The sequence below is a fragment of the Microtus pennsylvanicus genome, chromosome 10 (genome assembly GCF_037038515.1).
Source record: "Microtus pennsylvanicus isolate mMicPen1 chromosome 10, mMicPen1.hap1, whole genome shotgun sequence".
Classification (NCBI taxonomy): Eukaryota; Metazoa; Chordata; class Mammalia; order Rodentia; family Cricetidae; genus Microtus; species Microtus pennsylvanicus.
In genome coordinates this window covers 93226986-93242352 of record NC_134588.1, presented here as the reverse complement: position 1 = coordinate 93242352, position 15367 = coordinate 93226986, and the positions used below count along the sequence as shown (strand labels likewise).

Below are 15367 nucleotides of genomic sequence, written 5' to 3'. Positions count from 1 at the left end.
TAATCATTGACAGAAGACACTTAGTAATAACAAAGACAGCAGTTAATGGCAAATTACTTTCTATTTAGCTGAATTTGGAGTTACATGTTTCTTGTAAAATTATGCTCTGGATAGCTATGGCCTGGGAACCATCAATAAATTAATAAATGCTTAGGAAAGCGCTTAAATCAAAGGTGATTTAACACAAATCTTCCCTACTCAGGAAACAAGCAGCCAGGTTTGGGGAACAACAGAATCTGGCAAGTTTATCTCTGACTGCTTCCATCCTAAACAGGAAAACAGGGTGAGAAGGCTGTGTGACTCACTGTTAGCTCTTTGTGATTTCATCTTCATTCAAATGAGTGGAAGATTCCCAGTGACCCACGTGTAAATCTGATGAAGAGGTAGGCTTACTGTTGGGATGTTGGGATTTGTGCCTACTCTTATTTGCAAGAAAAATAATTGAGTAAGGAGTAGCTCTTTTTTTTTTTCTTCCTGGACACTGCACTTGTTACAGGAAACAAGCTGCTCTAGTTGAGAAGCTGGGGAAATCGAAAGCTATGAACACTGCTGGGAGGAGTCCTATTTCATCACAACTCTCCCCAGGGAAACAGCAAGAGGTCAGACATCTACAACTTCTCAAATTAGGAACTCACTTTATAACCAGTTTCCTTGTCTTCCTTGTTATTTTGTAGATACTACATTTTCTCAGCATTTAATGAGATTTCAACACCCTGCTGTGTACTTTTTGAGCGATTTATCTTCCTACACAAAATAGACAAGCCCTATTTCTTGCCTTGTTGAGGATTTACAATCTGGACATTACTGAGAAACTTCCGGGAGGTAAGTTCTACCCTTGAATATAAGGAATAGCTCTGTGAAACCAACAAGAAGGCAGGAGATCACTGTGGGTTCTTCCAATGCAGGGTGGGAGACAGAGATGGCTCTAGCTACATTAAGGGCAGGGAAACCCTGCAGCTGGGTTCTAATGCTTCAGGCAAAAAGACGGCAGACATGCTTGTTCCTCCATCTCTGGGGTTTGAGGCAAGAAAAGATGTGTTTTGATTACTGCAGACTGTAAAATAAACTTTCAAAGTGTAAGTATAAATAACTAGAAAAGTAGAAGAAGGCTTTAGCTATCTGGGCTGAAGAGTTAGCGGAAACCTGTTGGCCGTGGCACATGTCTGAGGAAAGGACAGGGAATGATATGAAGAATTACCATGAAATAAAATTGAATGAAAATGCTTCTGCACAGGGGTCTGTGTTATCTAGTAATATCCTAATAACAAACAAGATGAGAGTCAGTGGACATACGTAGTAAAAATTTTTAAGGTTCCTAAACCCAGCTATTCAAATACATCCTGTTTTAATAAGCATATTTAATACTTTTCCCTTCACACAGGGAAGTAAAAATATTATTTAGTCACTGGGAGAAATTTTCTGTCATCATAAAAAGTTGTTCTTTTTGGTTGGTTATATTTTATTAGTTTGCAGTTTTTTGTCATAAGATATAAGGGATATAAAAGACAGCTAAATAGAAATGTATTTCTATTGTCTACGTTTAAAATATTTTAAACACTTTCTGTGTCCTCTGACATAGCACTACATATGTTCCTGAATTTCATAATTTAAATGTCGATTTGAGAGTTGTACCCATAATAAACCCATATTTCTAAGTTTAGCAGTTGCTCAAATTTTCTAGATTTTTGCAGATGCTTTCAATTAGTCATTCAGTTATTGACACACTGTTATATTGTCCACAAAACCATGGGATCTCCTTTTGAGTTTTTTTTTTAAACTCACAGGTATGTGTGCTATCAGAGACATTGAATGTATATGATGCATGTAAGTGTGTTGATAAGTATACTTATGTCAAAATATATTTCATGTTTTCATAGAGATGTGAAGGAACAGAATAAAAAGAAAGAGCATGAACAATTATTAGTAGACAAATCCATAATTAAAACTGTTATATTTTTCTTGCATGGGAAGGTTTAATCATACCTTGGTATTTGATAAGAGTTTTCCCTTCATTTCTATTAAATCTTCACTAATGTAAGTTAATCAGAGTTGTCTTTAGTTTCTAATTATTTCTTTATTTTTCCATTGTTAAGGAACGTTTTAAAACAACATAGGGGTACATTTCTTAAATAACATTTCAAAGAAGTTGTCGTTGGACTGGTTAGATATTTTGTTATGGGCTGGTTAAGAGCAGGTTTTTGTTCTGCTTCTGCTAAGGTCATTTCACTGTAGGATGTCTGTATCTTACATCAACAAACTGTATGTCCTCTATCATCTGCCCCTCAACCATGGTATGTACTTCCTCTTTCACCTTAATTTTAATCAGATATTTATTTTTAAGTATATGTGTGCCTAATCATCAAGTTTGCAGTTTTCATTAAGAAAGAACTGTTTTCTTTTTCTTTTCTTCTTTCTTTTTTTTTCTTCTTTTTCTTTCTTTTTTTGGTTTTTTTTTTTCAGAAAGGGTTTATCTGTGTAACAGTCCTAGCTGTCCTGGAGCTAGCTCTTGTAGACCAGGCTGGCCTTAAAAGCACCTTGAGATCTGCCTAACTCTGCCTCCTGAGGGCTGAAAAGGCAGTGTGCTACAGCACCTCCTAGCTAAGAACAGCATTTTTTGGATTTCTCACTGTTGCAAGTTCTTTGAGAGAGTCCTACAGTGTATTGTGCTCATATTTATCCCGTGCCACAACACCTTTTAGATACATACTCCCTTTCCTACATATCCAACTTCGTATCTCTCTTTATCTTTAAAACCCATCAGGTACAGTTTGTGCTCAACTTACCTTCGGGGCATCCCTTTAACACGAATGAGTCTCCCTCTCCCAGAAACTATCAAGTTCCAAAAACTCCTTAGAAGGTTAAGGGGCTTTGTGACGACCCCCTCTCATTTCATTCTAGGATTTTTCCTGGCTGAAACCTCCACAGACTTTAGGATGCTACCACAACCACTCTGAATTCTCAAGTTCCTGCCTGCCCAGCTGTGTTTACACTGGTTCCCTGAACTCATCCAAAACCTCTTTCTCTACTTTTTTTTTTTCTTCTCATCTTCATAAAGTTTTCCTGAGAATAAGGAAAAGACCTGAGATGACATTTCTCTGCTGGTAGCAGAGAACTTGTTTTTTATTTTGTGAGAGTTTACAGTTGAGATACTTTAAAATTTTAAAACTTTGGAATTTTAGGGAGACTTTGGATATTTTTTGAGAGACTTTTTGTATTTTAGAGAGATATTGGGTATTTTAGAAAGACTCTGGGCATTTTAGAGAGAGACTGGGTGTTTTGCAGAGAGACTGGATATTTTAGAGAGGCTTTGAAATTTGAAAGAGAATTTTGGTCCTTTAAAGAGACTGGGCATTTAAAGTGTTTAGCTTCTAAGCAGTGAGGCTGAACACATTGATATCCAGAATGTGGTAGGCATAGATTGGCATTGATACATATATATGAAATTGTGTAATTTTGGAAATTTATTGAACTTGGGATAATTGGTCTAAATTCAAAAGCAATATAACAAAATTGCTTCAATTTTGCTTCAATAACAAAACAAATTTTATGTTCTCAAATAAGTGAAACCCACAAAAATTATACATTATTTCTGTCATTACATATCGGGTTGTGCTGGAAACAGTTGTGTTTGCACAAGTACCAACTCAAATAAAATCTTTCTATTGTAATTTTCTCTGGGGTCTGGAGATCAGTATTGCATGAAAGTTAGAATGCTGCTCTGAAGAAGGGAGTTTTACTGTTGAGAGCCTCTTTTCATCTCCTCCTCGGATATGGAGATGATCTGTTTTGTAATGTCCTAGGGCCTACAGACTATGTCTTTTTCTTCACACTCTCCATTTTCCCTCTCTTGTGTCCTCGTGTGAACATTCTGTTTATTCTTGGGTTTCATTGAGCATGGATGATGCTCAATTTTTCTCAAAAAAAGAACCAATTAACAGGCCTAGAAATTAAAATCCAATTATAGAAATGTCCATACAGGCATGATTCCTAAACTAAAATAATATAAATTGAATTATTGGACTCTGCATTCTCTGAAGTTTCTCAAGGAACTACATGAACTGTTGATGAGCTCTAAAGGAGGATCTTAGCCTATTGGGGAATTTCCAGAAAGCAAATTTTTAGTTGCTTCTAATTTTCTAATTTTTGTTATATTTTTCTTTACAAATTTATCTGATGAGTGTTGAAAGACCCGTGGATATAATAGTAAATTTAATTATACTCCTATTTAAGAATGTAAATTTAGTAGGTTCTCAACTAGTGACTCTCAGTCGTCTAGTCACAGGGTTTTTGTCTCAGTAATGATAAAGGTTTCCACTCATACATGCCTTAGATCAAATAACCAAATGGATGGTTAATGCCACATTTATGTCATTATTGCACCAGTGAGCATGTATTTCTAGACTGGTTGCTAGTGTTCCACCAAGGATCCACAGATGAGTAAGGTTTTTTTTTTTTTTAATTTTCTTCCTCCAGTGTTGTGCATAGTACCTTCCAGAATTAGAAAATCTAGCCAGTAGGGACAAAAGCTTCCAGGTGAGTACCAACTTGATTTTCCCATGTTTTGTGACTCAATAATTTGGTGTCTTCTGTAATAGATTCTTACCACAAAGTTTTGACATGTAACCAAGAACATTGTTCATAATCTACATATTGGGCGTCTATGAGAAATGACTGGCCAGTAATTTCAAGAGAGCAAATCCATTCATTCCTAGCACTGGGTATTTTGTTAACCTGTAGTGTCTAGTAGAAATACGGTTGCCCCATTATAGAGTAAATTCATGGAAATTCTTTATATATATATATATATATATATATATATATATATATATATATATATATGTGTGTGTGTGTGTGTGTGTATTAGGAAGCTTCTACAGTGGTACATTTCCATCTCAGTTTTTAGAAATAAAATTATGGTTACTTACTCCTTTGTCTATTCCTTCTACTACCCTAGCCTCCCATTTCACACTCAAGTTTTCAAAGTTTATGAAGATTATATGGAGAAAAAAAATGTGAGAATAGCTTTCTAAACAATGAAGAAAAATGGATACATCACAAACCTTGACAATACGAACATGTTTTGTATATTTTGAAACATATGGTCTCAGTAATAAAAATAAACATAAATGGAAGAGTGCAGATGACTAAAGTATTTCCTATATATTTTAGGAGACAGGAACTTTTTAAATAAATTATGAAGCTATTAAAGTCCCTGGAATGATTTAAGCATGACTTGTAGTTAGAAAACTGTGTCTATGAACAAGTACGTATCACTAAGTCAAGTCTGAAAGGATAAATCAAGAAACCACTAATGCAAATCCATCCAATAAATTCTAGGGTGCTGCTCTGAAAAACATGTAGATGTTTGGGAGATTGACAGTAACATCAACACAAAGGACCCATAGAACACAAAATCTAAGCTCAGGAGAGAAAGGATGCTCCTGAGGAGTGTTTTGGCTAAAGCCTTAGCGGACAAGGGTCAGTGGCTCACATGGGCCATGTTACTTCAGGCATTGTTTATCCGGGATGAATCAGATGCAGTCCATTTGCATATAGGTCACTTTAGACTGGGAAAAATCAGACACGCACAGGCAGATATTCAGGAATGAAGCACTAAATAAGGATAGAAAAAGGACTCAGGATTTTAACACTCATAGCCCAGACTACGAGAAACAGCAACAATGACTGATTCCAACACTTTTCTCCCCCCACGACTGCCACTGGCCTAAGTCACCTAACATGGCTACTGGGAAAGAATTTCCTAGACCTGTTTATTAATACAGGAGTTCTACATCCATTTTGGACAGTGACACGGTTGTATGTAACTCTGTTTTTCTCTCACATGCAATTATAGACATTATCAATTGGGGTTATTCACTAATACAGGAAAATCCTTGTTTTGGAATTGTCTGTATAAGTGTGTAATCCTATACCCATTTTTGTCTTTTAGGATTGTCCATAATTTTAGAAATAATGAATAAATACAAGACAATTGTTCTTCTAAAAGGATTCGAAAACATGAATGAGTACCAGTTTAGGACATTCAAGTCCTTACTAAGAAAAAAACTAAATCTCAATAAAAATATTTATGATGGTTATGACAAAATTCAGATTTCTGATCTGATGGAGGACACATTCAAAGAAGATTCTGGACTGGACACGCTGATAAAAGTGTGTCAAAAGAGTAAAGATCTTAAAGACCTTGCTAAAACACTTAAAAAAGAGAAAGCAAAAGGTAAGGGGGATTACCCTGGACACTCATCTCTGGCCACTCTCCCCAAACTTTCTAGCTCCCTGCAGTGATCTGAGCTGATCTGTCCCTTTCCCATGTGTGCCGTAGAAATTATAGGGGTTGAAGTGTTTCAGACTAGTTGAAAATTTCAAGGAATCCTTTCTTAGAAACAAGCTTGACATATTTTCTGGTAGACATCTTTTGCATTGGAGGTAAATAAAATAAAATGCAGTTGTAATAGATTACAGTACCCACATGCTGGGTTCTCTGGCAGAAAGAGTGGGGAGGGGCAGAGCTAGAGCCACTGGACTCTCCCTTATGCTGAATGGGATGATGAGTGTCACAACTCAGCCACCCTCCCACCCGGGGCACAAGGGAGAAATACACCCACTGAATCAGGAGTCTGTCAAAGCAGAAACTCGTTTATTAGTATCAAGCAGGGACTTATATAGGGTTGTGATGGGGGAGGAGAAGCCTGGGATGGGCCAAGGTGGAGTAAGGAATGAGGGCCAATAATATTCTACCACATTGGTGGTAGCTGGGCAGAGGCGGGTCTAGGTCAGTTAGTCAGAGATAGGTCTCCAAACTCTAGTTACGCTCAGGAAGTTACACTAGGCCTCATGCAAACACAAGTTAGACTCGGGAAATTACACTGGGCCTCACTCCCAGGCTTCATGAGGCCCAACACTCAACATGTTAGAAAAATTAGAAAATGATAAACTAAAAATTTTAAAAATCACTTAAAGCATTTAAATAACATAAATTTAAAACTTTAAACAATATTGGATATACTGGTACACAACTCTGACCTGAGAATTTAGCACAAGGAAACTCTGTCAAGGAGACATCCAGATTGAGAATACCCTGAGTTGCATAGAAAGATATATCCCAATATAGAAGTCAAAATACAATGTTACTATGTATTTACATCAAATATCAAATCATAATTCTTTTGCGTTTTCTGTGATTTGGAATTATCCTCCTAAGAAGTAACCTAATGCTATTATCATAAAGCATCAGGTTTATAAAACCAGTCTGTGGGATAAGATTGTTGGCACAGGCTTGTACTGACATAAACAGAAGTTCCCAGGATGGAGAAGCTGAGTCCACTATGCCTGAGATGAGTAAAGAATCCCCTGAGGTGGTGCCTGTATCTGACTTGTTATCATTGGCGACTTTCTGACCAGGTAGAGCATCTGCAGCAGAAGGAAATAAACACACAGACACAAGAAGAGATTAAATAGTTCTTAAAATTGTTGCATAATATTTGATTGCACTTTCCACCCTGAGATTGCATTATTTACTGAAAAGAAAACTGTTTCGAGGTTTGGAGTGGCTCAGCCCTAGCACACACCTTTAATCCAAGAGCTTTCTGGTTGAATATTGTAAACAGGTTAAAACAAATTCAACCACATGCCAAGAGATGGAGCAAGCAACCAGTTGACAGGAAGTGAACATAGGGTTACTAGGAAAACAACCATAGAGAGTGGGAGGAAGTCAGGGCAATGGATAGAAATGGATAGAAAGAAGCACAAAAAGCTGATGTGAGGGACATTCAGGTTGAGAGATTTTGGTTTGAGACAATGAAGGAAAAGGGGTTTATGGTACATCAGTGGAATAGGAAGGTCAGCTGGGTGCTTTCTCTGCCTCTGTGAGCTAGCAAGCTTTCACCCCAACATCTAGCTTCTGAATCTTTATTGGTAAACATGAACCAGAGAGGTTTTCTTAAAAACAGCATGAAATTGTCTTTCTGTGAAATCACTAATGAAATGGAATAAATTACCCGTTTCATTTTTTAAAAGAGAAAGACAAATAATTCTGAATAAGCTTCAGCCATATTAACCATTTTCCTGGACTTAGTGTGTTTTCTTCATCCCTGTAGTTAAAAAGCCAAATAAAGAAAAAGTAAAAACTGCAGTGAAAAAAAGGAAGCAAGAGGAACCCAGTAGTTCCCAATCTCTTTCCACTGATAATGAACCAAACAAGAATAAGCCCTCTTCAAAGGTAAGGTAGCTAACCTCCCACCAAAAAGTTTTTTTTTCAGGTTCTTCCCTTCTTAATTTTTATGAGAGATGTAGTACTCTATCTAGTCCAAGGCTCTGTTAAAACAGAACTCCAAGTCAACAAATTCATAGTGGCCCATCCCTCATTCTGTGCTGAGTTTATCATGTGTTCTATGTTGTGCAGTATAATCCCCCAATATCAACCAAAAAGTCACTACATGGCTCTTTAAAGACTATTTACTGAAAAGGCAGTTGCTATGAGATGAGGTTTTTAAAAAGATTAAACATAATATGGACTTTATACTTCCATATCTAATACTCTTCTGCCTCCACAGGGATGAATATGACAAGGTAAATGTAATTTTTCTACTCCTCTATGAGACAGTCCTATATGTCTTAGCTAGGGTTTTCATTATTCTGAAGAGATTCCCCTTCTCACAAAATGGCTACAGCAACTCTTATAAAAGACCACATTCAATTGGCGCTTGCTTACATCCAGAGTGTTATTATTATATTATATTATTAATAGTATAATTGGAAGCATAGCAGCATGCAGGCAGACATTGTGCTGGAGAGGTAACAGAGAGTTCTGCATCCTCACAGGCAACAATAACAGAGAGTGAGGCTGGGACTGACTTGACCATCTGAAGCATCAAGTCCCACCCCTCAGTGACACACTTCCTCCAACCAAACACACCTACTACAAAAAGGTCACACCTCCTAATACTGACACTCCCTCATGACCAAGTATTCAAATATATGAGTCTATGGGGCAATTCTTATTCAAACCACCATACTATACAATCTGTCTGTTAAGACTGAGGTATGCACAATGAAAAAAAATGTATAATTAGAATCCAGTAATAAAACAAAATTTCTTATGGTCTTAAAAATATATTTTATTTAATACTAAAAACATTCCTAAGGGCTGGGGATAAAACTGTATAGAAAAGCACATCTTAGCATGTACAAAGCCTGGAGTTCAATTTCCAACACACAGGAAAATCAATAAAGGAAGACAAACATTGTTCTTTCAGAAAAAGAGTAAAATACCCACAGAAACTGAAGGTGGCAAGAAAAGGAAGCTTACCCAGGAGCAGACTCATCTTCCAGAAGCTCCAGAAAGCAGCATACAAAAAAATGAACATTGTCTCCAGACTCCTCATAAGCCTCCACCAATACCACCCAGCAGTTCCTCCAACAAGGTACCACTTTTATATTCTCAGTCCTTGCACCTTTACAGACCATATCACTGGGTTCACCACAGCCTTGGAAAAACATCTCACTGATTCCCTACTTCAGGGATTTTTCTCATATTATTAAATAGCTAATTGTGTTATCAAATCATGTATCACAGCCTTTGTGGAATGATTTCTAATGTTGTAGACCAACTTTCTGCTTAGGGTTCAGAAGGACGTCTAGAGGAAACAGTCAGGGATAAACATAAGAATGTGTTAATCTTCATTGCCTTCTTTCTTCTCAGCCCTTTCCCCTTTGCTGGTGACCCAACCACAAAGGTTATTTTCACCATTATGTGTTCCCTTCAGCACGTGTTTTGATACATGCTGTTTCCATTTTTGGAAGTCTTTTATCGCTGTTCATTCCCTAACCAAACACTATATAACTGAAATGATCACTCTTGCTAAGAGTCAGCTTCAGACCGCTCCCATCCTGTCAAGGCATACACTAAATTCTTCCAGCCATTCCTGTTCTATGATGGTTTACTCTTTTGACTTTATGAGGAGCCCACAATGCAGCTTCCAAATAAAGCACACACAGAAGCTTATTTTTCGTTATGAATGCCAGGCCCTAGTTTGGTTTCTTGCAAGCTTTTTTACCTTATCCTATCTACTTTTTGCCTCTGGGCTTTTATCATTCTCTACTGTAATTCTTACTTTCACTCTTGCTCTGTGGCTGGCCAGGTGACTGGCCCCTGATGTTTCTTTCCCTCCCCTTGTCCTCTGTTCTCCTCCTCTTCCTAGATTCTCCTTCTGTTTACATACTCTGCCTGCCAGCCCTGTATATCCTTGCTCCTGCCTCACTATTGGTTGTTTAGTTCTTTATTAGGACCATCAGGTGTTTTAGACAGGAAAAGAATCACAGCTTCACAGTTAATCAAATGCAGCATAAAAAAATTCACATACCTTCAAATAATATTCGCCAACAATTCCTCATCAAAGGGAATGGATTCTTGTTCCCATTTTGATGCCTTCTTCATAAAATTACAACCATAACTGACAAAGAACTCCTCATCTAGTCTACTAATCATTTACTTAAATAAATATATATATATATATACACATATATATATATATATATATATATTCGGCAGGCATGTATTTTGAGAACCGCACTGTAATTTATACAAATCTCCTTATTTATTGCATGATACAATTGTGTTGTACATGCCATGTGACCAACATTTATTCTTTTTAAATGGCAGAGTCCTGGTATTTGCATGGAAATGCCTTAGGAACGTCTAATTAACCGTGTTTGTAAATGATGACAGCAATATAATTCAAAATGTATACAATCCTGGAAAATAGGCTACAGCTAGTAGTCATTTTAACTAGAATGGCATCAGCTTCATAGCAATTGTTGCATTAGAAATGGCCATTGCAATTATTCAAAGGGTTTTGCATACTAACTTGCCTTCACTTTTAAAGCAAAATTTTTAAATATTTATAATTTGTACTTTAAAGATTATATAAGTGTAATGAAGAGCCTAACTAGATCGATTGCCTGAAGAACAAGTACTTCTCACATATGTAGAAGTTTGATTTAATTGAAGTTATGGCTATTTTAAATACCTAAACAAGGGTTTAAATGGGTCTGGATGGGCTTCACGCATGTGAGTCCAGTATTCTGTCAACTGAGATACATCCGATCCATCAAAAGATATCTTTGTGGTCCATTTTTTTAGGATATTTGTCACACAATTTCTATAAGGTCACCTGAAGAAGTATAACTGTGTATGTGTGGTGGGGGAATCCCGTGTGTACAATAAAAATGAATATATGATGAATTGGAAAGTCTACATGAAGAAAAATATAGAAATGACCAATTTTATCTCATGCTTCCTTTCCCATAAAATGACACTAAGAGTTGAATATGCCAAGTAATATTTGGACAGTTTTGTGAGATACTTGAGCTAGTATTCCATCCCAGACCAGTGAAATTTCAATACCTGACTTTTAAGAGGAGTTGTAATATCGATCACTAAGGATGGAATCTCGGTGCTAGAAAAAATAAGTATGTTCTAAAATACTTCCTTCAGCCCAGGAGAAAGGTGACAGGTTTGAAAGTTCTCTTTTCAAAAGAGAAAGTGAAAGGATGTATTTGATCTTATTTCTAAAAACCATTAAGCAGCATTAAAAATATCTCAATTATATTTTCTTTTAGAAACAGAAAAGGACAAGTATCGAAACCCAGAGGACTTTAATAACAGAGATTTCCCAGGAAGAACAGCAGCTTCCAGAATTATCAGATACCAGCAACTCCTCAGCTGCCAGTGAACTCCAAAATTGTCGGGGACTCTTGACAACAGCTTCTAGCAGCCTTCAGACTCCCCAGACACCTCCATGCCCCGCTTTAAAAAAGGCTCAGGGCACTCCAGCACTACCCTGCCAGAATTTTCTAGCATCTCCAGTATCAGACTCTAACACCCATCTGATCTCTCAGTTACCTCTAACCCTGTCCAATGGTGTCCAGGCTCCTCGGGTACCTTTAGTAACAACATCTGAAAGTCCCCTGGCTCTATATATGTCTCCACCATCAGCATCCAAAAGTTTCCTTGCTCCAAGGGGGTCTCCAGCATCAGCAATCAGTACTCTCCATGATCCTCTGGGGTCTCCAGCAACTACAAGCAGCAGTTCATGCAAGGTAATGGCTTCCTACTCTCAAAGTATAATGACAAAGATTAGCACAAGCCTGCAAGACTTTTTCATTAATCTATATGGACACATGATCTTTTACTTAAATAATCACTATTTTTATGGTGTATAATTACTGATCCTTCCCTACATTCAATTTTAGAATACGTTGTATGTTCTACTCCATTAAGAAAATCTGAGTCAGCGATCACCTGATCATGACTATCTGTAAAGAGTATGCTGAGTCACGTGCGTATTTAATTTTGCACATTATACTTTTTATTCAAGGTGTTGTCTTCAGATTGTGAATCGCTGCTGCAATTATATTGGAAATGTACTTCCTGATGTTAGAACATAGCAGTTGGTAATCAGAGTTATGCCCCATCACCCACAGGGTGAAGTTTGCATGTTTCCAAGTCAAGGGTCAGAGAGTCCTTCCGTTATAGCTGCCTCTCTGCGCTGGTACCCAGGTTGGCAGTGACTGTCCATGTACTTCCTCCTTCAGTTCTATAGTGTTGCCTCGATTTCAAAGTGCTCTCCTGATGCTCAGAAATGGAGTAGCATACTGAGAAGGCAGGTGTTCAAAGTAAAATGACCTCATAAACATTTTCTGGTCACAGGAGTCTTGTCCATGCTTGTTATTATAGAAAAAGAAGAGCTACTAACCTGGACCCTTTCTGAGTAGCAATATTTGAGGGTATCTTCCTAGGATGCTTACCTATACCTATTATAAGAAAGCTCTAATTTTTAGTCAAGGTTTTGTAATCAAACTCTTCCAAATGTTTCTAGAATGAAAACTTGACTAGAGCATTGGGGACTTTAAGTTCAGCCCCCACTACTGTAAGTATAATCTTTTCGTCTACCAAGTAACACTCATATTAACTGAAATCACTAGGTAATAATTCAGGTAAATATCTATTTCTCTCTTTATTTATAGTATTACAATCATTGTTTAGATGTTCTCCACTGTCCTCAGTGGAATAGTGCCTTATGATCTGTCTGAATTACACATGTTTATATTGTGTGTGTTTTATGTAGACACCAAGGAGAAGAACCATACCCAAGGAACCATCTAAGGAAGAAGGTTACCATCAAGAACCCAAAGAAGTGATGGTTTTGAAAGTAACAGAACCATTTACTTATGATTTGACTGATGACAAAAGGATGTTCCATGCCACAGTGGCGACTGAGAATGAATTCTTCAGAGTGAAGATTTTTGACCCAGTGCTGAGGAATAAGTTCATTCCAAATAAGATTATTGCCATATCAAATTATTTTGGCTCAAATGGATTTCTGGAAATACACAAAGCTTTCTGTGTTTCTGATGTATACAAGAACAGAACAATGAATATCTCAAAAACACTGAGGCAAAGAGCTAATGCAACTCCTAAAATTAGGGATCTTTTCTCACAGGCACAGGGGACATATGTGACTGGAGATTTTATGGTATATAAGGTAAGCCATTGCGGTACTTGTAAAATTTCTTTTGCAGTCTGTGATTTTAAGTTTTAACTTGTCACTGGAATTTGCTCAACTTATTTAACATAGGAAGTAACCGCTTTTCATATCAGAAAGAGATGAGAATGGTTTCCTTATTTGGGGATTGGGGGAAGCTCTTATCATTCTTCTCCACAAGCTAAAACCATGAAAAAAATCTTTAGAAATCGATTCATCAATAACTTTGGCATTTTCCTGGCTTTGACAATCAATTATATCCATCTTATTCCTAGACACTGTTCAGTTTATAACACACTTTCCTGTTAGATTCTATATCTTTGATAGCTTCCATGCCCCTATTATTGGCAACTCAGCTGTGAAAAGAGCCGAACTCAAAGCCTATATACAGTTTGTGATGATGAGAATAAAAAGCAAGAGACTATTCTGGCCCAGATTGAAGTCATGACCAACTAGCCAAGATTATTTCTTTAATGTGTTCTCATTATAATATTCTTTACATTGTATCAAGATCTTTTGATAGGGTGACTAATGTTTTAAATGATAAAAGGAAGAACAGGTTAACAGTCTAGTTTAATTTCACAGTTTATAACTAGGCACAACAAAAGTTAGGAAATTCAAGGAAATCTGTGACTTTTTAGTATTTTTTAAGGGCCAACGTACCAATTCATTAGTATGCTTTTAAGTGTATGTTTTCATAATTCGTTGTTTATGAATCACTCGTGGCTTTTTACTTTTATCTCTGCTGTTTTTGACTGCTCTGGTGCTTTTGGTTACACAATTAACAAGTAAACTAAGTGGGGCATGAACTTAAATGCCAGAACTAAAAGCTGTAGATTTAATCCATGAGAGGTTAGGAAGGAGTAGAGTGAATGATGTGTGCAAGAGCAAATGTGATCCATTTAAAAAGGAGGTGAGTGTCTGTCTGTGTGTGTGTGTGTGTGTGTGTGTGTGTGTGTGTGTGTGTGTGTCTATGAGGTGGGTGTGTGGCGAGTGAGTATATCAGTCTTTATGTCGTCTGAATGTTAGTTTCTATTTCTATGTCTGTGTATTTGTTTCACATACTATTTCTTATTTCTGTTAGTGTTCCTTTTGTTTCATTATTGTTGATTTTCTTCTTTATTAATCTGTTTGTTTTCTTAAGAAAGAGAGAAAGAAGCTGTGGAGTTGGAAAGGTAGGGAAGTGAGGAAAATCTAGGAGTAGGGAAGGAAAAATTATGATTAGATTAGGTTTCATGAAAATAATTTATTTTCAATAAAAATTAAAATAAATTGAATAAAAAAGATTTAGAGTAGGGTTTCTCAGACTGACAATGAGTCACAAGTAGCCTTTCCTCTCAGGCCTCCTGGAGACACCTAAGAAACCTGCAATGGTAACTAAACGGTTATTGCTGTATTATTCTTGTTTTCATTTATTGTCCCTTAAGAAATCTCAGATACTCTTATATGTTACCATAGTACTTAGAAATATACTCATTTTTCCTAAAAACACCCAGCAGAAGAAATCATTAAGTAGGTAATACATAAGAGTGGCTTCCAAGGGCTGCAATGCTGACCCAATCATTAACGCTAGGCCCACAAGGCTTCAAGAGGGAATTCAAAGAAAAGATTTGTTCACTAAAACATCTTAAACTCTCTGGTTCCTGAAAACCTTTTTTCAGTTATTTTGTCTGTGAGGGATGGGAAGAAACACAAAACTTTTAAAGTAGTGTGGAAGTCATGAGAGAACTCCACAAATGAGTTTTCTCTTTCTACCATGAGAGCTGCTCATTGAGCTCAGGTAATCAGGCTTGCCAGCAAGCCCC

General features: G+C 36.9%; 1 protein-coding gene across 1 annotated transcript in view; it reads left to right on the top strand.

Moving 5' to 3' along the window:
* The first annotated feature begins 557 nt into the window (after positions 1-557).
* The window catches only part of LOC142858167 (interferon-activable protein 204-like), a 40421-nt gene continuing 25611 nt past the window's right edge, over positions 558-15367 (top strand). The window contains exons 1-7 of the mRNA XM_075987360.1: positions 558-822; positions 4474-4533; positions 5951-6235; positions 8115-8236; positions 9273-9440; positions 11638-12117; positions 13146-13562. Of these exons, the coding sequence (XP_075843475.1) occupies positions 5974-6235; positions 8115-8236; positions 9273-9440; positions 11638-12117; positions 13146-13562 (1449 nt within the window). The 5' untranslated portion in view covers positions 558-822; positions 4474-4533; positions 5951-5973. The remainder of the gene's footprint in view (positions 823-4473; positions 4534-5950; positions 6236-8114; positions 8237-9272; positions 9441-11637; positions 12118-13145; positions 13563-15367) is intronic.